General features: G+C 47.7%; 2 protein-coding genes across 9 annotated transcripts in view; one reads left to right on the forward strand and one right to left on the reverse strand.

The window, feature by feature from the left end:
• KRBOX4 (KRAB box domain containing 4) overlaps positions 1-6,588 on the forward strand; it is a 37,403-nt gene extending 30,815 nt beyond the window's left edge. The window contains exon 8 of the mRNA XM_055338470.1: positions 1,833-6,588. Within this exon, the coding sequence (XP_055194445.1) occupies positions 1,833-1,927 (95 nt within the window). The 3' untranslated portion in view covers positions 1,928-6,588. The remainder of the gene's footprint in view (positions 1-1,832) is intronic.
• ZNF674 (zinc finger protein 674) overlaps positions 1-21,785 on the reverse strand; it is a 28,952-nt gene extending 7,167 nt beyond the window's left edge. Inside the window, exons 1-6 of one of the 8 annotated variants that reach the window (XM_055338466.1) lie at positions 20,619-20,812; positions 19,754-19,857; positions 18,960-19,078; positions 18,121-18,165; positions 13,926-14,052; positions 13,525-13,620 (exon numbers count right to left, since the gene is read on the reverse strand). In XM_055338466.1, the coding sequence (XP_055194441.1) occupies positions 13,525-13,620; positions 13,926-14,052; positions 18,121-18,135 (238 nt within the window). In that variant the 5' untranslated portion in view covers positions 18,136-18,165; positions 18,960-19,078; positions 19,754-19,857; positions 20,619-20,812. The other 7 variants (XM_055338463.1, XM_055338460.1, XM_055338465.1 and 4 more) reach the window with 7 other exon arrangements.
• Positions 21,786-22,437: the final 652 nt, after the last annotated feature.

Genomic DNA, 22,437 nt, shown 5'->3' on the forward strand with positions numbered 1-22,437 from the left:
TTTCACATAGCATAATACCCTCTAGTTCCATCCATGCTGTTCCAAATGGCGAGATTTCATTCTTTTTGATGGCTGGGTGATATTCCATTGTGTGTGTGTGTGTGTGTGTGTGTGTGTGTGTGTGTGTGTGTATTTCAGGAAGCTCTATCTGCCCACCCAGTTGCAACCCATATTCTTGGGGAATTGGTTTAACATGATTATTAAAACTCATGTAAAGCTGAAGGGGAGGTGGGTAGGGGGATGGGGTCACTGAGTGATAGGCATTAAGGAGGGCACATGATGCAATGAGCACTGGGTGTTATATGCAATTGATGAATCACTGAACACTACATCTGAAACTAATGATGTACTATATGTTGGCTAACTGAATTTAAATTTAAAAAGGAAGAGTATTTTTTAAAGATTTTATTTATTCACGAGAGACAGAGATTGAGAGAGAGGCAGAGACACAGGCAGAGGGAGAAGCAGGCTCCACACAGGGAGCCCGATGTGGAACTCAATCCCGGGTCTCCAGGATCATGCCCTGGGTTGAAGGCAGCGCTAAACCGCTGAGCCACCCAGGCTGCCCAGGAAGAATGTTTATTGCAAATTAGGTAGGTTTATTTTACTACTCTCTCTTTTTCCCATTAAACTAGAGTTATATTATGCCCAGAAAATGTAAAGCATTGAAACTCTACTTAGGAGAAATTTTAGATATTTTCTTTGTAGCCAAAGAGATTTTTGTAATTGTTCCATAAGACTTTAAAAAGAAAGTAAATTCTATTTTTTGTCAGATGTAAATATTTCTGAAACCTAGCTGTATTATAATATTATACTGTAATACTGTATAATGTTAGGCTATGCATAATCATTTCTGAGAGTGGTATGGTAAGCTTGGACCACTTGTGGCTTTGTTTCTCCCTTTACATCTTTATATTTGAGAAACATGTTGTTTGTAACACAAATGCCATAATTATTTCATATTTCATTAAAATAAAATATCTATTTTACCATTAAAAAATCCACATAAAGCAAGGTGACTATACTTAATAATAATACTGTATTATAGGGGAAGCTGGGTGGCTCAGTGGTTGAGCACCTGTCTTTGGCTCAGGTCCTGATTCCAGGATTCTGGGGATCGTGTCCCACATTGGACTCCCTGCAGGGAGCCTGCTTCTCCCTCTGCCTATGTCTCTGCCTCTCTCTCTATGTCTCTCATGAATAAATAAAATCTTTAAAATAATAATAATAATAATAATAATAATAATAATAATAATAGTAATATATATTAGAAAGCAGCTAAGAGAGTAAATCTTAAAAGTTCTCATCACAAGACCAAAAAAGAAAAAAAAGTACACTCTTTCTGTTTCAAAGCCTGATAATAAAATCCTACCAAGTGCTTCTCCAGTCCAGAGACCCTTGCAGGACTTAAAAGGAGCAGGTTATAACCACTCAATGTCCCTCAGCACTAACATATACCTGAAAAGTCAGAGGTTAAGGTTGAAGAAGCCGAAGACGAAGACTGCTTCTGGGAGGGCTGCAGGAAAGTGGCAGCATTTTCTCTCTTCAACAACATGAGTGGGTGGAGTATGTCCACCTGACCCCTAACCTAGTAAGGACTTCAAGGAGACAACTTGCTTGATACATGTCTGCTAGAGTTTGGGTAAACACATTAGAGCTTGGCACCTAATTTGCACCTAGAAAAACTATAGGTGCCAGGTGGGTGGAGGCAGTCTGTGGTAGTAAAGAGGTTGCATAGGGGGTGTAGAGGTCAAGGTGCATGGACATGGACACAGGGACACACATACAAACACACACATCTCTCTCTCTCTCTCTCTCTCTCTCCTCCTCAGCCAGATGTGGCCCCTCTGGATGTGAACAGGACTGTGCTACTTTGGAAAGAGGGCTTCCTGCCAGCATCCAGATGACCTCAGCAAAGAGAGACTGAGGGTGTGCCATGGAGCTGGAGATTTGCTAAACGGGAAGGAGATATGCCAAATGCCTTGTTGGAATAGAAGCACCGCCTATGATGAGAAAACTGCGATCACAGCCCTAGCCAAGGCATCTCCAGGGAAACCATCAAAGTGCCAAGGATAGGAAGAAGCATCAATCTTCAGAATCTGCCATGTGCCAAGGGTACCAGTATCAGATTACATCTTGATCAGTTCGGACAAACTATTTTTATCCTTTGTATTTTTTTCCTTCCTCACTTGCTTTAGCCCGGGAGCAAGAGATGGCCTAGTTGTCAAGTAGGGGATAAGGGGAAGAAGGAAGTGCTGATGAGGAGAGTAAAGAAAGAAAAAGTGGAACATGCTTCTTTTGCTACTAAAAATGCCCAGCCTGAAGCAGTGAAGCAGGCATTCATTGGAGAAGAGATTTCCCTTTCAGTGAAGTTCATAGTTTTCACTACTACACGTGACTGAACTTTTAAAACTAAAGTGAGGTGGGACGCCTGGGTGGCTTAGTGGTTGAGCATCTGCCTTCAGCTCAGGGTGTGATCCTGGGGTCCTGGGATTGACTCCCACATCAGGTTCCCTGCAGGGAGCCTGCTTCTCCCTCTGTCTGTCTCTGCCTCTCTCTGTGTGTGTCTCATGAATAAATAAATAAAATCTTAAAAAAAATACAATTAGAGTGAGGCTACCCAGTGACCCTCAGAAATTAAAAAGATAATGAAAGAATATTAAGAACACCTTTATGCCAGTAAGTTTGACAACCTAGATAAAACAGATGAACTCCTTGAAAGACACAAATTACCAAAGCTCATTCAAGAATAAATAATATGGGGGATCCCTGGGTGGCTCAGCGGTTTGGCGCCTGCCTTTGGCCCAGGGCACGATCCTGGAGTCCCGGGATCGAGTCCCGCGTCGGGCTCCCGGCGTGGAGCCTGCTTCTCCCTCTGCCTGTATCTCTGCGCCTCTCTCTGTCTGTGTGTGTGTCTATCATAAATAAATAAATACATCTTTAAAAAAAAAAGAATAAATAATATGGGGCAGCCTGGGTGGCTCAGCGGTTTAGTGCCGCCTTCAGCCCAGGGTGTGATCCTGGAGACCCGGGATCGAGTCCCACGTCAGGCTCCCTGCATGGGTCCTGCTTCTCCCTCTGCCTGTGTCTGTGCCTCTCTCTCTGTGTGTCTCTCATGAATAAATATATAAAATCTTTAAAAAAAGAATAAATAATATGAATAAACCAATATCTATTAAAGATATTGAAACTGTAGTATAAAGACCTTCCATAAAGAAAACTCCAGGCCCAGGCAACTTCACTGGAGAATTCTACTAAACACTTAAGGAAAAAGTAATACCAATGTCTATACAAATTCTTCCATAGAACTGAAGGGGGAGGAAATCCTTCCCAACATATTCTATGACTTTGTTATCTTGATTGTGGTGATAGATTCATGGATGTGCATGTCAAAACTTACCAGATCGTGCACATAAGGATGTGCAATTTCTTATATGTCAATTACACCACAACAAAGGGGGTGAAAACAGCTAAATCAGTACTCAGAGACAGTTATAGCTCTCCCAATGTCTACATTAGAAAAGCTGTCAAAGTAATGATCTAAGCTTTTACTTTATGAAACCAGAAAAGGAAAAAATTCAATTCAAACTAGCAGGACAGAAATTACAAAGAAAAAAGTGAGAATGAATAAAATCAAGGTTTCCATTACCAGCCACAATGGAGATCTACAACAGCCTCTCTTACTGATTCTTGCAAGGAAAAAGCTCTGGAAAAAATATGTAAAGCAACTACTTGAAGGTTCTGAGAAATAAATAAAAGCATACAGGCTCTGAAGGAGAGTTAAAAGGTAGAGAAGCAGCTCATAGAGTAAGTCTCCCTTTTGTTCTCCCTTATCCTATTGCAAAACTTTGTCCCCATGGCACAGGAACCTCCACAAGTCCTGAGCTCGTCCAAGGGCTATGCATGCAAAGGCAAGAAAAGCCTCACACCAAAGCTTTAAGAAGTGAACTAAACTAAGATCTAAATCACAGCTCAAGTCAGAGTAACAAATGCATGAGACAGACCCAAAGCAGGACAGCAAAGTCTTTGATAATTGCACAAAGACTTAAATCACCACTCAAGTCTCAAACTAGCCCCTGAATGGTGCATACACAGGAAATATTCAAAGAAGCATGGCAACGCCTCAAATCTGAACTAGATGAAATCAATGCCCATAGAAGGTAAGACAAAATAGGTGGCCTGAATCTAACCAGGCCTATTATGTGATTAAAAAAAAGATTAAAAACAACAAAACAATCTCCAATAGCTAGGATAGAATCCAAAATTATTCAATATAACAAACAACCAGCAAAAGGTGACCAATTCGTAAGGGAAAAGACAATCAACTGATGCCAGTCCTGAGATCACTCAGGTACTAGAATTCTCAGACATTTAAGCAACTACTAAAACTAAGCTCTATGAGATAAAGGTAAATATATCTGAAATAAATGGAAAAATATAAGTTCTCAAGAGGGATAGAAACTGTAAAAAAGAAATAGAAATTTAGAACTAAAAAACAATTATCTGAAATTTAAAAAACAACTCATGGGAGGGACTTAGAATGGCAATGACAGAGGCAAGAGTCAATGAACTTGGAGTTAAACTGACAAAGATGATCTGACCTGCCAATCTGCAGAATAGAGAAAAACGACTGGGAAAAATAAAAGAAAGGAAAAACAGTATCAGATACCTGTGAGACAATATGAAAAGGCCCAACATTCATGTCATTAGAACCCTCAAAGGAAAAGAGACCACTGCAGAAAAAAAAAAAAGATCTGAGGAAATAATGGCCAAAAAATGTCCCAATATGGGGGCACCTGGGTGGCTCTGTTAAACATTGGCCTTCTGCTCAGGTCATGATCCCAGAGTCCTAGGATCAAGTCCCACATTGAGCTACCTGCTCAGCAACGGAGTCTGCTTCTCCCTCTGACTCTGCTCCTCCCCATACTCATGCTCTCTCTCTAGCTCTCTCTCTCAAATCTTTAAATACTTAAATATTAATTAAAATATTTTTTAATTTCCAAATTTAGAGAAAGACATAAATTTGCACACTTAAGAAACTTAGCACACCAGAAACAACAAACTCAAAGAAACCCCCAGAATTATTACAATCAAATTGCTGGAAAGCAAAGTTGAAAAAAAATCTTGAACAAAAGCACACTGCCTATGAGGAAACAATGATTCAAATGTCTGTGAAATTCTCATCAGAAACAACACAGGCGAGAAGATAATGGCCTTTCTTTTTGCTTTCAGAATTTTTTTTAGAGGAAGGGGGGAAGGGCAGTGGGAGAAGGAGAGGGAGAATCTTTTTTTTTTCCTTTTTTTTAAATTTTTATTTATTTATGATAGTCACACACAGAGAGAGAGAGAGAGAGGCAGAGACATAGGCAGAGGGAGAAGCAGGCTCCATGCACCGGGAGCCTGATGTGGGATTCGATCCCGGGTCTCCAGGATCGCGCCCTGGGCCAAAGGCAGGCGCTAAACAGCTGCGCCACCCAGGGATCCTGGAGAGGGAGAATCTTAAGCAGGATCCATGCCCAGAGGGGAGCCCCATATAGGGCTCTATCTCACAACTCCGAAATCACGACTTGAGTCAAAATCAAGAGTTGGATACTTAACTGACTGAGCCACCCAGGCACCTCAATATTAGAACACCTTAAAAATACTAAAGGTAAAGAAATGTCAACCCAGAATTCTATATTCAGCAAAAATATCCTTCAACAATGAAGATGAAATTTAAACATTCATACAAGGAAAACAAAAGACATTGCCACCAGTAGATTTGTTCTAAGAGAAATGATACAGGATCTTCAGAGTGAAGGGAAATAATATCAGAGGGAAGCACAGAACTTCAGGAATAAATAACAAGCAGCAGAAATGGTAAAATATCTTGGCAAGTATAACAGATTATTTTTTCCTTCTGTATTCTTTGGTATATATGATAGTTGAAAGCAACAATTGTAACATTGTCTAGGGGGTTAAAATGTATATAGATATAATGCATTTGAAAACTATAACATAAAGGAGATAAGGTAAAGAGACCTGTATTAAAGTTTCTACATACTGTTTCAAATGTTAAAATATAAGTCTAAGTAGCCAGGAGGAACTTCACTCTGTGTGGTTCCCTAAGGCTCCTCTGAACCTGAGGCAAGGACCATCTCCAAGCATGATGGGGGCAACCCTCCTGCCCTGCCTAGGCCCTTCTCCCCCAGGGCAGCTCCCCAGGAGGTATAACCCAGGCAGGCTCCTCTGAGCTGTTGCATGCTGACTGGACTGTCCAGCAATTGCACTGTTGGGGATTTACCCAATGAAACGCCAGGACACCTGCACCCCGATGTTTATAGCAGCAATGTCCACAATAGCCAAACTGTGGAAGGAGCCTCAGTGTCCATCGAAAGATGAATGAATAAAGATGTGGTTTAGGTATACAATGGAATTTTACTCAGCCATTAGAAACGACAAATACCCACCATTTGCTTCAACGTGGATGGAACTGGAGGGTATTATGCTGAGTGAAATGAGTCAATCGGAGAAGGACAAACATTATATGTTCTCATTCATTTGGGGAATATAAATAATAGTGAAAGGGAATAGAAGGGAAGGGAGAAGAAATGGGTAGGAAATATCAGAAAGGGAGACAGAACATAAAGACTCCTAACTCTGGGAAACGAACTAGGGGTGGTGGAAGGGGAGGAGGGCGGGGGGGTGGGGGTGAATGGGTGACGGGCACTGAGGGGGGCACTTGGGATGAGCACTGGGTGTTATTCTATATGTTGGCAGATTGAACACCAATAAAAAATAAATTTATTAAAAAAATAAATAAATTTGTAGTTCTATTACAAAAAAAAGGAACTATTGCCATGGCAACCTGTGTTGCAAAGGCCCCCCCAGTGGGACATCCCTGGAACAGCTGGTGACATTTGAACACAGTGTATTAGATATGAGAACCATATCAACGTGAAAGTTCCCAATTGTGATAACAGCAGTGGGTTATACAAGAGAATCCTGGTTTTTAGAAAATATATGGTGATGTGTTAATGGGTGAAGGAACATTGCACCTCCAGTCTTAAATGGTTCAGAAAAATGGATTTAAATATAAGTATATGCATATAGATAATAAATAGATGTAGACACAGAACATGACAAACCAAACGGGGTGAAATGCAACCAACTGGTGAATCTGGGCAGAGTCTATAGAAGCTTCTGGTATTAATCTTGAAATTTTCTATAAATTTGAAACTATATCAAAATTAAAAATTATTAAAACAAAAAATAAAATGCAAGTCTAAGTAAAATGTAAAAGGTTAACTTACACACCAGATCTTAATCCCTAGAGCAACTATTAAACTAAAAAAAATAGATTAAGGAGATATTGTCAAAAAATAAATATGTTAAAAAAATTAAAATAAAAATAAATATGTTGAGGGGTGGCTCAGTTGGTTAAGCAGCTGACTTTGGCTCAGGTCTGACTTGGGCTCAGGTCACAATCCTGGACTATTGGGCTCCCTGCTGGGCAGGGAGTGCTTCTCCCTTTCCTTCTGTCTGCCACTCCCCCACTCTTTCTCTCTTGCGCTCTCTCTCTCTAACAAATAAAATATTTTTAAAAGTATGTTGAAAATAGAATATTTAAATTGCAACTGCAGGGGATCCCTGGGTGGCGCAGCAGTTTGGCGCCTGCCTTTGGCCCAGGGCGCGATCCTGGAGACCCGGGATCGAGTCCCACGTCAGGCTCCCGGTGCATGGAGCCTGCTTCTCCCTCTGCCTGTGTCTCTGCCTCTCTCTCTCTCTCTGTATGACTATCGTAAATAAAAAAAAAAAAAATAAATAAATTGCAACTGCATTTCCTATGCAAGATTCTCATGCATTCAAAACTACAATATTTCTGAGAGAGATTTTAAAAGCCCAATATAAATTGAGAGAGATATCATGTTCATGAATTGGAAGATTCAATATTGTTAGTATTTCAATGATCCACAGATTCAGTGCAATCCCAAAGAAAATCCCCACAGGCTATTATGTAGAAACTGACAAGCTGATGCTAAAATTTACATGAAGATATCAAAGACCCAGAATAGCCAAAACATTATGAAAAGGAAGAACAAAGTTAGAAGATTCATACCATTTCATCTGAACATTTAATGTAAGGCTCTAGTAATTAAGAAGTGTGGTATAGGCATGTAGACCTATCGCTCAACTGTTTTCAACAAGGGGCCCAGGTAAACTGATAGAGGAAATACAGTCTTTTCAAAAATGCTGCTGGAATAACTGAATATGCACATACACACACAAAAGAACATTGAGGGGCACCTGGGTGGCTGAGTCCATTAAGCATCTTGCCTTTGACTCAGGTCATGATCACAGTGTCCTGGGATCAAGCCCTGCATCAGGCTGCTTGGTGGGGAGCCGGCTTCTCTCTCTCCCTGCCATTCCCACTGCTTGTGGGCACACACGCATGCACATGCTCTCTCTCTCTCTGTGTGTGTCAAATGGATAAGTAATCTTAAAAAAAAAGAACACTGATCCTTACCTCACACCTGGTAAGAAATACTTCTCTCATTATGTCCATTGGCCTAAATATAAGAGCTAAAATTGTAAATCTTCTGAATGAAATCATATGAGAAGCTGTCTGTTACCATCGATTAGATAGAGAATTGTTTAATAGGGCACAAAAGCCATGAATCATAAAAGAAAAGCTTGATAAATAGGGCATTATCAAAAGAATGTCTTTTTTTGAAAGACATTATTAAAAACAAACCACAGCTTGGGAGTAAATATGTGGAAAACACGGAGCTGATAAAAGACTTGCATCCAGAATATATGAAGAACTCTTAAACATTGCATAGCAACAAAAATGGCAAAACATTACGGCAAAAAGTTCACCCAAGATGTGCAGATGGCAAAAAGGCACATGAAAAGATGCTAAACATTTGTTATTGGAGAAATGCAAATTAAAATCAAAATGAGATGCTCCAACACAGCTACTAGAAAGACTAACCATGTTCGTAATACCAAGAGCTAGCAAGGATGTACAACACCTAGAACTCCCATGTTGTTGTTGTTCGACAAAAATGGTCAGCCCTGCAGGGAACCGGTGTGATGATGTGAAGTTAAACATACATTTACCATATGACCAAACAATCCCAGTCAAGATATTTACCCAAGAAGATGAAAATGTGTCCAAACACCTGAACATGAATGTTCATACAGGTTTCCTTTAGTAACCAAAAATTTTAAAAATTCTAAAGTGTGTAAACTGCTTAATAAAACATACAGATATAACATTGTTCACCTTTGAAAAGGACAAAATGCTGATAATACATCAAACATGGATGAACTTAAAAGTCATTAAGGTAAGTGAAAAAAGCAACACACATAAGGTTATTTACTGTAAGAGGCACTTATAAGGTATTCCAGAAAGGATAAAACTAGAAGAATAGAAATGACAAGAATCCAAATCCTAGATATGAGAGAAAGAAGTTGAATTACAACAGGGCAAAGAGATCCCTTAGGGGAATGCAAAGGTCCAATATATTGAACCTGGTGGTATTATAAGACTAACATTTCTCAAATACAAAACTGTATACCTAACAATGGTGAACTTCAAATCATATAAATTATACCTCAATAAAGCTCACTTAAAAAAACAAGAGTCACATCACCATAAATATAAAACGAAAATATGTGAGAAATACACATAGGGATTATGTTAAAACATTATCACATACAACCAAATACCATATGATTCTACTTATTAATTTCCTTTAATTAAAATACCTATTAAGCATTAAGGACAAACAATATTAACAAGTAGTGACCTCTAGTTAATGATAGGCCTGTGGAAGTATTTCGGGGTGAAGTGTACTGATCTCCGAAACTTACAATGAAACTCATCACAAAAAGAAAAGGGAGTGATGGAAGGACAGAGGAATTAGTAGTACACAGACAAACAGAAGAAAAAGCAAATACAGCAAAATGTACATTGTAGCATCTAGGGGGAATTCTATGGGTGTTCAACTATAATTCTTTCACTTGTTTGCCATGAAAATTTTTATAATAAAATGTTGGGGGGGGACTAAATAAAGAACAGCAGAGTAAACCCAAAGTAAGTAGAAAAAAGGAAATAAAGGTAAAAGAGAAGTGAACAAAACAGAAAACAAAACACAGGGAAAATGCAGAAAGGCAAAGACCTTTCTCTGAAGAGCTCAACAACTTTTGATGAACTTCAGACTTCACACTACTACATGGGACAATTCATTTTTAAAAAAATATTTATTTTTTCATGAGAGACAGAGAGAGACAGAGACACAGGCAGAGGGAGAAGCAGGTTCCATGCAGGGAGCCCGATGTGGGACTCAATCCCGGGACTCCAGGATCACGCCCCTGGGCCGAAGGCAGGCACTAAACCACTGAGCTGCCCAGGGCTCCCCCATGACTGGACAATTCAGATTATAGTGAGGCCACTCTTGAGACTAACCATTCCTAGAAGATTTATCTCAGAAAAACCAGAGAATTCTTTTTAGGATTTATTTATTTGAGAGACAGAGAACGAGCAGGGAGAGTGGGAGGGGTAGAGGAAGAGAAACAGGTGCCCAGCTGAGTGCACAGCCTGACACAGGGCTCAATCCCAAGACCCTAAAATCATGACCTGAGCCAAAATCAAGAGTCGGGTGCCCAAACAACTGAGCCACCCAGAGGCGCCATTAGAACAACTAGAGAATTTATGGGACCTGCCAGAAACTTCCTCCAGGGCCCAGGGGAATAAGCAGTCCCGAAGTAGCCTGAAGTCTCGAACAATGGGGAAAAGGAAAACAAGCGAGTCCAGTAGTGAGTCCACGTGCTCCTGTCTTCCCACCCAACCTGATCCCATGCCCCTGGGTGAGGCCTGGCCATGTCTCCCTGTGCCTTTGAACCCTTGTCAGGGAATACTGAAACCAGTGGATCTCAACTAGACATGGGCATCAGAACTGTCTGGAGCGTCACTCAAAATGCACAGAACCAGTACCACCCGAGGCTTTCTGAAACCATTTCCACATGGTGGGCCTACGCGTGAGTATCGTGAGGGGTCCACAGGTCACTATGTGATACACCTTGGGGTAACAAAGACTGTATTAAGAAATATTCTATTGTCAACAACAAAAACAGTGATAGCATCTACTGAAAGCTCCCAGGGTGCCAGGCACCCTTCCTGGTGCTTTACATTCATCCACTCATGAAACTCTGACAATCCTGGAAGTTCTAGCATGAGCCCCATTCTACAAACAGGAAAAAAAAAAAAAGAGACTCTGAGTCAAGTGCACAGAGGGACAGCTAGTGAGCAAAGAAGCCAGAAATCAAATCCAGGCTCTGAGCTCCAAAGCCCGAGTTGCTGACCACTGGCTGTGGATGGACACAGAACCCCATTCTTCTGCCCTTCTCCAAAAGGAAAAAATACTTACCGAATGTTCTCACACCTGGATGGGTAAGAATGAGATGCAGGTACTCTCTAGGGCTCTGTGTTCCAGGCAGAAAATCAGCCAGAGACACATAACTCCGTTTAAAAGAAGCTACCAAATGGACTGCAGGCACAGAAGCTCAGCTCTATTGGGCTGCCTCTTTTGGCTGAGGTCATGATCTCAAGGTCGTGATAGAGAGCCCGAGTCAGGCTCCACACTCAGTGTAGAGTCTGCCTGAGATTCTCTCTCCCTCTCCTCCTATGCCTCTGCCCCCCCCCCTTGCTTGCTCTCTCTAAATAAATAATATATAAAATCTTCAAAAAAAAAAAAAAGCACCTTAGATATACTGGTTACCCTTATAAATGTAACAGGAAAACTACAAATAACAACTTAACAGACATTGCGAAGATCTGAGGAGAAGGCCAGGGTGTAACTGAGCTAAATCCTCATTTTACATATAGAGGGGAGATAACATAGAAATCTCCAGAAATGCATGTGTGAAGGCATTCCCGGGACCCAGGAGGTGACCCTCAGCAGAATTACAAACAGAAACTGAGAGAAGAGGCAGACAAGCCCTTGGAGGTGTGGCTGGGGATGTGCTGACGCGACCCGTCTCCTGTACTGCCCGCGCTGACAATGAGCATGCTCATGGTTACTTTCAGTATCACACAGATTTTCACATAAGGCAACTGGACTCGAGGAGGGGACTGTGCCTCTGAGTTTGTGCTTCCTCCTCCCAGGGCACCACTGAACTGAGAATGGGACTCGGACATTTCAATACCTGGAAAGCCCTGGAGGCAGGGAAAAGCATGCCACGGGGAGAGCAGAAAGCCTGAGGAGTCTGTACAAGGCAGCAGTGGGTATGAGGTTGACGGAGCAACGAAGAGGACACCGTACCCCCACCCCCTCCCTGGGAGAAGCTACAGGGAGGTGGGTGCGGGCCAGCCCAGGGAGGCCCTGAGGAAGAGGGTGCACAGCCCAGCAGAGGAGGGCTCTGGGGCAGCCGTCCGGGAGACACGAGGGGTTGTGGCCGGGCCAGAGTGCAGTAGAGCCGGGGCTCTGCAGCTAAACTCCAAACCCCCGTGCAGAGCGGATTCACACGTGTAAGCTGAGGTGGCCCCCAAGAGCCTGCTTAGAGCCGGGGCTGCAGGTCACAGAGCACACCCGGTAGTCCCAGGGCTCTAGACAGATGTCTTCGGACGGGCCCACAGAGACACCACTGTGAGTGTGCAAGGAACGGGGGAAGACCGGCATCTGAAGAGCATGTGGAGCACTCGAGGGACCCAGACCAACCAAACCAACCAAACCCACGACCAAGGCAAAGAGCAGCTGTGCCCAGGATGGCGGCCAAGCTCCGTGAAGCAGGCTGCCTGGGAGTAACGTCCTGTCTAGGTCCCTTGCGTTCTGAGTAGATACAGAGAGGACACAGAAGACAAAAATGGGTGAGTGGGAGGGAGGCATGGTAAGAGCTGGAATCTGACATCAGGTGGAGAGTCCAGTCACGTCTGGAAGAGACTGAGGACCTGAGAAGAGAGGACACGGTCCCGGGAAGGCAGACGCTGACGAGCACGACATGGGCGCAGAGAAGAGCGTGGCGGCCGCCTGGCCTGGCAGAGCCAGAGGGTGCCAGCAACGCTTTAGAGCCACACCAACCCCGACAAGCCAGGCGGGATAACTTCCCTGAGGCTGAAGAAACACTGAGCGTCAGATGTAAGAGGCCCACAGCATGACAAATAAAGGGGAAGCCTCACCCCTACAGCCATGCCTCTTCTGAGGAAAAAGCCAATGCCCAGGGGAGGAGAAACACCCTGAAAGCTTCCAGAAAGGAGGGGGAGCGGGGAAGAGGGAAGGCTCAGGATACTGGCAGGTAGAGATGGCATCTGACAGCAGCAGTGGCCACACTGTCTGAACCCCAAGTCAGAACAAGGGGGCCAAGGGAGGGTGGCAGGTGCAGGCGGCTCCTGGATATGACGGCGGCTCGTTTCCTCGAACCCAAGTCGTGTCCCAGAGTCCAGGAGCGCCGAGAAGAGCTCCCAGGCATGGCCCTGACACCCAGCTCTCGCTCACCTCCTAGGTCCCCTGGCCTGGCCTGACTGGCCCAGCGCCCACTCACCTGGATACTTCCACGTTGGCGTCTCTCCCTCTGTCATGCCGGCCTCCTCTCCTCGTCCCAATCTGAGGACCACATCTGGTTTGGCACCTAGGTATCCTGAGGACGGGAAATGACACAGGAGGTCGTTATCAACGCCAGAGGCATTCCAGAACCGAGACCTAGCCTTGCCAACTGCAGAGGGTCCAGAGGAGAGCCCTTTGCCCCATGAGGAGAGCCCTTTGCCCCTCAGCCCAGAACATTCACAGAGGAGCACAAGCCATACATATCCCGGGGCGGGGTGGGGGGGGGAGGCGTTTGCAATCGGGACTGTGACTTCTCAGCGGGGAGCCTTGGGCTTCACAAGCCCCAGAGTGGGTGACACGAGTGGGCTGTGTTCCGGTCATACTGTGGACCGCCCTCACCCACGGACACCAGGTGGCTGTAGTTCTCCAGCATGACATCCCTGTAGAGGTTCTTCTGAGCCGAGTCCAGCTGCTGCCACTCCTCCAGGGTGAAGTCCACACACACATCCCTGAAGGTCAACGATTCCTGCAACAGCACAGGCCTCATTAGCCCAGAGGGATGGGCTTGGGGAACGGACGGTACGTCCCACCCTAAGTCTTCCACAGGTAGAAGAGATTCAATATGGCTCCCACCCCAGGAGACCCCGACAGATGAGGACAGATTGGCTTTACACAGAGCGGAAAGTCGCCTGCCCAGGGTCACACAGCTCCAATACAGGGATCAGAACACGTGTGCTCTGCCTTCCGCACCCACGTGTTTCAACACGACACTGCACTGCCTTTCTCTACAGAACTGTTCTTTGCCAGTCACTACGCAATTTGAGACCATGTAGTGCACGGAGTGTTTCTGTAACCAAAGTTATCGTAAACTTTATAAAGAAACAGAATAGGTGTCAAAAGTATCTTCCTCTGGAAATGCAGTCTTTCGGCTCACTGACTGAACACAGACCAAGCTGGTACGGCCAGAGGATATAAAGGTTGATAAAAACAAACACACACCTTCTGAACTGAAGGAGCTTCCACCTAGTAGAGGGAGGAACACAACACTTACAAACTCACCTATGAAAAAAGGGAGGGAGAGCGGCGGGGGTGCGGAGGGGGGCTGTCCTCCGAGGGCGGTGCAGATGCAGCACAGGGAACAGAGAATAGAAGGAAGTCGGTTCCGCTTGGGGCTGGCAGAGAAGGCTTCGCGGGGACACAGAGCTATGACAACGGTTCTAAACACAGCGCCTCCGTCAGGACTAGGACGTAACAAAGTATATACAGGCCTTGCTCTAGGTCCCTGTTGCAGAGCTCCTGAAACCCTTATAAATCCCCAAGTGAGAAGAATACAAGGAGCATCTCATGTTCTAATGAGGGGACTCTAGTTGAGCTGACGGGCTGGTGACCAGAAAGGCCAAGCTGTGATTGGAAGCTCTGGATTTTAAGCCCCACTCACCTTTCTCCAGATTTGGGAGGGGGGGGGGCTGGAGGTGGAGTTAACAATTGATCGTACTTGTGTTCTGAAGCCTCCATAAAGTCTCAATAGCGTAGGATTCGGGGAGCTTCCAGGTGGGTGAACACATCTATATACCGGGAGGATGATGCTTGCCAGTCCATGGGGACAGAAGCTCTCGAGCTCAGGGCCCTCCCAGGCTTGCCCTATATATCTGTTCATCTGGCCATTCATGCGGGTCCTTCATCGTGTCCTTTAATGAACTAGTAAATGTAAGTAACTGTGCCCCCGAGTCCTGTGAGCCACTCTAGCAAGTAATCGAATCCAAGGAGGGGGTCACTGGTCCCTCTCATCTATAGCGTGCTGCTCGAAAACCTGTGCCTGGTGCTGGCATCTGATGGGGCATGTGGGGGGGTGGTAGTCTGGTGGGACCGAACCCTCGACCTGTGGGATGTGATCTAGGATCTCTCTCCAGAGAGATGGTGTCAATACTGAGTTCGGGGCAGGACGCCCAGCTGCTGTGGCAGAGAGCTGTGTGGGGGTGGGGCAAACCTTCGACACCTCCGGGGAGAAAGTGTTCCGTGTGAGCGTGGAGGAGACACCCGGGAGAAAGATAGGCAGGAAAGACACAGTGGGAAGAACCGGGCTGTTTCCAGGACCGCAACGGCTGCGTTGGGTTTTTCCTTCACAGTCCTCAGACTGCTGATTGTGGCTACTCCGTCACGAAAGGGAACAGGAAGCAGGAGGGTGGGAGTCTGACCCGGTCAGCAGACTGAGGTAGAGAAGGAAAGGTCTGTGTTTGGTCTTGTCAGCACCACACAGAAGCTCAGAAGTTTCTGAGTGGCCAGATTCCCGCCAGAGAGAGAGAGAGAGAGAGAGAGAGAGAGAGCGCGCACAATACTCCAACCCTTTACGCTCTGGATCTCCTCCTGTCCCACCCACACTGGCTGGTCTTCGATCTGGGGGATGTGTGGCACCCGCAGGGCCCCAACAGGCCACACGTGGCAGCAGTTTGCTCAGCACAGCAGACCGACACACGCCAGGCCACACCGTGTGCACAGGGGCAGTGACAGGCATGTGTTGCCAGCAGGAGAAGTTCTCAGAGCAGCCCACCCCTGCTCACCCTTCCCAAGTGACAAGTCAGGTGTTAGGGACCATGACCACACTGGTGAGCACAGGGCAACACCTGCCTCAGTGGCCATCCGCTGTCAAAATTCAAGATGCACATCGCCGCTGACCTAGATTCCTCACGTCTAATAAGCTACCTTGCAGACCAGACATGCTCACGAGGAACAAACTGAAAACGTGCACGGGGAAGTACTGCTGCACCGTTTATGACATCAAAAGACCAGGGTATCCTTGATGTACATCCCTGGCAGAAGGGTTAAGACATACTGGTATTTCCAGCCAGTGGAATATCGCATAGCCATTTTTGGAAATGGGGTACCACGCGCCGGTGATTTAGCCCTCCGGGCAACAGCTGGCAAGGTCTGTAGAAACTCTTCATTCTTAGGAGTCTCTCATGGAAAGGGAGGTGGGCGGGGGGTGGGGGTGACTGGGTGACGGGCACTGAGGGGGGGCACTTGATGGGATGAGCACTGGGTGTTATGCTATATGTTGGCAAATTGAACTCCAATAAAAAAATAATAAAATATTAAAAAAAAAGAAACTCTTCATTGTCACCACAAGGGGGAGTGGGTGGGGACACTGACATCAAGACAATCCAGGGCAGTGACACAGTTAGCTATCCTCCAAGGCACACAACAGCCCTCCACACACAGCCTGACCTGACCCACGTGCCAAGCGTGCCCAACTCTGGGGTTGTTCAAACGCACAACGAAATGGAATGGTCGCGGAAAAGTCCGGAATGTGCTTGAGTCTCACGTGAAGGAAGAAATCTGAAGTAAAGGGCACTCTTACAAGAAAGAGATGTGCATGCGTGATCTCTCCAAGAATGAATGAATGAGGAAGGAGAAGGGGCATGGGGGAGACAGAAGAATTAGTTTGTACCCTTTGTCAAACAAGGCTTTTGTCTGAATTTTTTTACCGTATGGACAAATCATTCCGCAGTGCTCAATTCAGCTTATTAACGCCCTATTCAGAACATGTTTCTAGAATCTTGGTATCCGTGTTGTCAAGTGCATCGGGTATGTAACTTACTTTCTGTGACATCTTTATCAAACCTAAGGTGAAGTGGCTTCACAGAACCGACTGGACTCATTTTCGACTTTCAACATCCTGGAAAAGCCGGACACAGGAACTATCTGGTCTCTTTTTTTCACATTCTGGGAAAGGAGTAATCAGTGTAGGATTTGGGACAGCCAATTAAAGTGTGAATACCTTAGACCCAAAATCCAACCTCCAGGTGAGGATACATAAACCCCCCGCACTGTTGAGCACACACATGAAGAGTCATCCAAGAGGCACCATATACAACAGAAAAAGAACATTCAAAACCTGAATACGCAAACAGAGCAAGAGTTGGATGATACATCCCTAGCACTGCAGAGTAACGGAAATCATCTTTCTGTGCTGAGGAGGAACACCATCCAGAAAATAACCAGGCAGGAAAAGAAGATGGGAGCGGGGCTCGGATGGCCCTTGTGCAAAAACACCCACCCGACACGGCCAACGGACCCGTTCTCAGCGAGTGAACCTGACGGAAACGCAGCCACCCCACACCATCCCAAAACTATTGCCAGTGGGGAGTCTGAGGAGAAACGTGGCACCGGGGGCAGAAGGAACAGGGGCGTTCGGGCTATTCTTTAACGCACAGAACATCAGGCATGGCTTTCCTTTCGGCATTTTGAACATAACGAAAAAGCAAACAGGTGGAAGGTGGAAGTGGAGACACGGGAAGAGCACACGAGTCTATGGACTGGAACGAGCTTCCCCGAGAAGTAAAAGAAAACGGAGGAGGTGCGTTTCCCAGTGGAAGAAGTCTGATAAGAATGCTCACTCTCTTGCTATCTTCTCTTGTTTTATTGTGTTTGGTTTCTATGGGGAGGGAAGGATCAGGGAAACCGTAGGTGGATCAGAGCCTGAAGAGAAAGCAGCCACAGCTGAGGGGAAGGACTGATTTGTTAAGGTTACAGTGCAGATCCCCCAAAGCTGCCTCAAGTCCACTGGAAACAAAGGAGGGGGTAAAGAGGAACTCACCTGGGCCGTGGCCATCTCGGTCTGCCCTGGACAAAGGGCGGAGATCTAGGGAGACAGAATGAGGGGCTCAAGATCAGGGCGCTCAGCCAGGAGACCATCCCCACCAGCCTAATAACAATCACCTTTGCGTCCTGGGGAGAATGACGTGCAAATGTGCCTGGGACCTCCAGCCCGGTCCCTTGGGACATGGATAAGCCCACGACTTGTGTTTACGGGCTTTCCAAAACGAATCTTGTTTCATTTCTCCACATATTTAGAAGCAGATTAAGAAAAAGCAAGTGCAACCCAAGCTCATTTGTTCACCGTTATGTGCATACTGATGAGCAGCAGCGTACGAGAGCATTTATTAAAATGGCTGACATTGGTTTTCTCGGATGGGGGATTTCACTTTTCTGCTTTTCTTTACTTGCGTTTTTGAATGTGAACATCATTACTCATAAGATGCAAATGAGAAATGATTACACTGAGCCTCGGAGGTGACAGACCCCGAGCAGAGTCTGGGGGACAGTGACATCTGGCTGGCTGTGGTTTGCAGGTGGAGAGAAACCAGGGCTGGAGGAGGGGCAGGGAGGGGAGGCAGGGCGCAGGGAGGGAGGGGAGGAGCCCAGCACTGGTCATTCCACAGGAGCTGGAAACCACCGACCTTGGCACCCTGCACTGCACACGCTGCCCTTCGCTGGCCTGCCTCCACCGCATTCCTGGCTCCTGACTTCCTCCTTTCCCAGGAGGTCCATTCAATGGCCTGTTCTTCCCTGCTCTGCAGTTTCAAAATGAGTCTCCGCAAGGAGCTTCTGCACAGAGTAGCTGCTGTCACCACAGCACCCCCCCCACACACACACCCAGGCAGCCTCAGGACAACAGGGTTCGGCTCCGTGCAGCTTCACGACTCACGCCCTCAGGTCCAATGACAGCAGCACCATAACGAGGTAGCGGAACCAGAAGACGGCGTACCTCCAGACTGATTACAGATTTTGCCAAGTAAAAAAGAAACCGATACAAAACTATTGTACGCTTTAGCCAGACTAGAGGGAAAACCCACATTTCTGCTAGAGGTGCGTGGGATGTTCACACTCTAGGGCTGACGCATTCCAGAAACAGTCAATGGAAAAGAGGGGAGCATTATGTGTGTCTAGTGTCAGGAGACCAGAAACTCTTGTGAGGCTGGCAGTGATCCTCGTGACCCTGCCCCTGCCCGTGCAGGACTGTAGCGGGCCACCTGCCTCCTGGCAGCATCCCTCCATCCACCTGTACACATCACCTCTCTCCTCTGATGGGGTTCAACTGCCCACCGTTACATGCTGAGCATGCTCTTTCCCAGGGGGAGCAGGGAAAGGGGCCACTCCAGGTCTAGCTTTTCTTGGATCGGCTGTCCTTCAGCCTTCACCCTCTGCCCTACGGTCCGGGTCTGTCCTGTGAGCCTGTACTCCCCACTCTGGGTTCTGGATCTGTCCTGAGAGCCTGCATCCTCTGCCCTGGGCTCTGGGTCTGGGCTGAAGTTCCTCCTCCTAAGCCTCTCAGAAGAGCTCTCTTGCTCCTAAGGATGCAGGACCAAAGGATTCAGAGACGACAAACGCATCTCAGCTAGGACCATCAACTGCAGCACCCCATCTGTGCCTCTGACACTGGAACTCACCTTCCAAGGCCTCAGACGGGCTCTTCTGTAGACCAGGAAGCTCAGGTGCAGGTGAGCTGGAATCTGCAGTTGGTGAGCAGTGGTCTCAGCGATGCAACCTGATCCTGGAAGGAAGGACCAAACAGGAGATGCAATTAGCAACCCCTTCACCCTATGGCGTGAAGTTGAGGAAAACTCAAATGTTCTCCTTTATGGAAGGAAGCACAAGGCCTCGTCTGAGTCTGAAGAGTGACGCTCAGTAGGACCCCAATTATCACCAGACAAGGACCTGACCACGCCCCCCCGCACCCCCCCCCCTTCTGAAATCAAACTGCCCTGTCCCTTTCATTCACGGTGAAAATGTCAGTGCCCGCAATGTGCCTGTTCTGCGTGTTGCAGACACGTAGACACATCAGGGAACCAAAGAATCAAAATTCCCCGCCCTTGTGGTGGAACTCTATTCTACCAGGGAAGGCAGGCAGCAAGCAGCAAACATGATCACCTTTGGGAGGGTGGGAGGGAACGTTAGTTAGAAAGGCCTAAGTAAGGGCTGGCGGGCGGGTTGGGGCGGGGCGGGGGTGGTGGCTAGAAGGATCCGCCGGGGTTTACTAGCTGTGTGACTTTGGACAGGATTGCGAGCCTTTCTGTTCTTGCTTTCTCGCGACGAAGATAACGGTAACACCTGCTCACTGGCCATCGCGAAGATGACCCTGACCCCCAAGGGCGCCTTGCACTTACTAGGCCCTCAGCAAAGTCACTGACTGTGTCACTCCGCGTCGCCCGCGACGCGCCGCCCACACTCACCCCTCGGCCCCGAGCCCTCAGAGGACGCGAACCCATCACCCCGCCCTCCCCTCCGGCCCGTGTCCGCTCCGCCTCCCCGTACTTGGCTACCAGAACCCGCCAGTCCGGGCGGATAACAACAACTGGCGCGACCTCGCACCGCCCTCGGGTCGGCGGAGCACTTCCGCTCCCGTCGCCCCGCAGCCCGAGGTCGGAGCGCCGCGCACGCGCACGATCGGCTTTGGGAAGGAGGGGGGCGCTGCTGCCAGTGGCCAAGATGGCGCGCGTCGCGGGCAGCGATTCTGACCCGGTTTGTTCGCGCCGCCAACAGCGGTTCGTGCAACCATTTTCGGCGCACATCAGGCCGGCGCGGGGGTCGGGGTGGGGGTGGGGTGGCGTCTCCCGTCGGCGAGGCGCCAGCGGAGGCTGTCAGGGGCCCCGGTCCCACCGCCTCCGAGGCCGAAGCGCCCTCTGTAGCGCCGCTCTGCTGCGCAACCTCCGTCTCCCAAAGCCGCGCTGTCCGCTTCCTCGGGCTCTCAGAATAAGAAACGGTAGTGGCGCCTGCTGCGGTCCTCAGCGGCACATGGGCGCGGCCATCTTGGGGGCGGGGCCGCTCCCTGGGCGCCATATGCTTCCCCGGCCCAGGGGTCAGAGAGCAGGGGTCAGGCCCAGTTGCGGGAAGTGGCCCCGAGGAGGGTTGGGAGCAAGCTGCAGGGCCACTCCCACGCGCAGACCGAGAAACCCCGATGCCCCCGATGCCGGATTCTCCTGAAATAAATCCCGTGGCCCCAGTCAGGCATCCCGGGCGTCCGGGGAGACTGTGGTTTTTGCTTTTGGACAACATTGCCTAACGTAAGCAGAGAGTCTTGGTCTCTGCCAGTGGCAGTCGTTGGTAGCATACACAGTTGGTAGCATACACAGAAAGCCTGTTAAGTGCCCTTGGGGACAGACTTCTGATACTTGTCAGGATCTGGGCGAAAGAGGCCAAGTGTGTGCCGCCCTTGTAGGACCAGGCCCTACAAGGGTGCCTGGTCACCCCGCAGAACTCTTCGGGCGGTGCGTGGTCGGGTGTCAGCTCAGTTGGTGCCGAGCTCCTCCTGCGCTAGAGCCACAGCAGGTGCCACGCACCGTGGAGAGAAGCATGTGACAAAAACCATCGTGGCATCCATCGTACGTGTATGTGATCTTCCATTTCAACCTACTGCTTTTCCCCCTCTCTTTCCCTTTCCCCTCTGTGAGTTAACTCATGTTCCCTGGATGATCGAGATGATTCATAGCCCAGATCTACAGCGCATGGTTCTGGGAAGTGACCGTGCAAGCTTTGTGCTGGCGTCCCGGGAGGGAGAAGAGCCTGTGTTCCCTCAGGCGTGCGAGGGGGTATTATTGCTCTCCACTGGGAATGAATTCCATTAAGTTATGGCCAGGCCGAGAGATACTGCTTCTGCATTTCTAGAGGAGCGGTGACCCGCTAACCTTCTTTTCAGACATGACTATCAGGAGGCGCGAAAAGTTGTGTTAGTCGGCCAGTGCCCCGGGGACCATGGAGAAAGCCCCAGCTGCAGAAATACCTGGTCTCCAGCCCTGGTCAGACCCTGCCCATGTCCTCACGATACAGGGACAAGTGCTCACGCGGAACGGGAAGGCCTAATGGTCCGGGTAGGGCCTGGTGAAGGACACGGGTCTGGCACTCCTGCAATGCCAGCATTCCTAGTGTGACTGTGTCACTTTGGAACCTCGAAACATGCCGGGGTGCTCTTCCAGTGCATCCTCTGTACGGGCTCTTAGGGTATGTCAGTCCATAGGGGAGAAGGCTTGTCGCCACCTCTTTTTGGCCCCTTGACTCACAGCTGAAGACCACCTGCCTAAAGGGCTTTGTGATCGATGTCAGGTGCATCTGACAGCCCCAAGCCCAGGGCTTAGCC

The sequence above is a fragment of the Nyctereutes procyonoides genome, unplaced genomic scaffold, assembly GCF_905146905.1.
Source record: "Nyctereutes procyonoides isolate TBG_1078 unplaced genomic scaffold, NYPRO_anot_genome, whole genome shotgun sequence".
Taxonomy (NCBI): domain Eukaryota; kingdom Metazoa; phylum Chordata; class Mammalia; order Carnivora; family Canidae; genus Nyctereutes; species Nyctereutes procyonoides.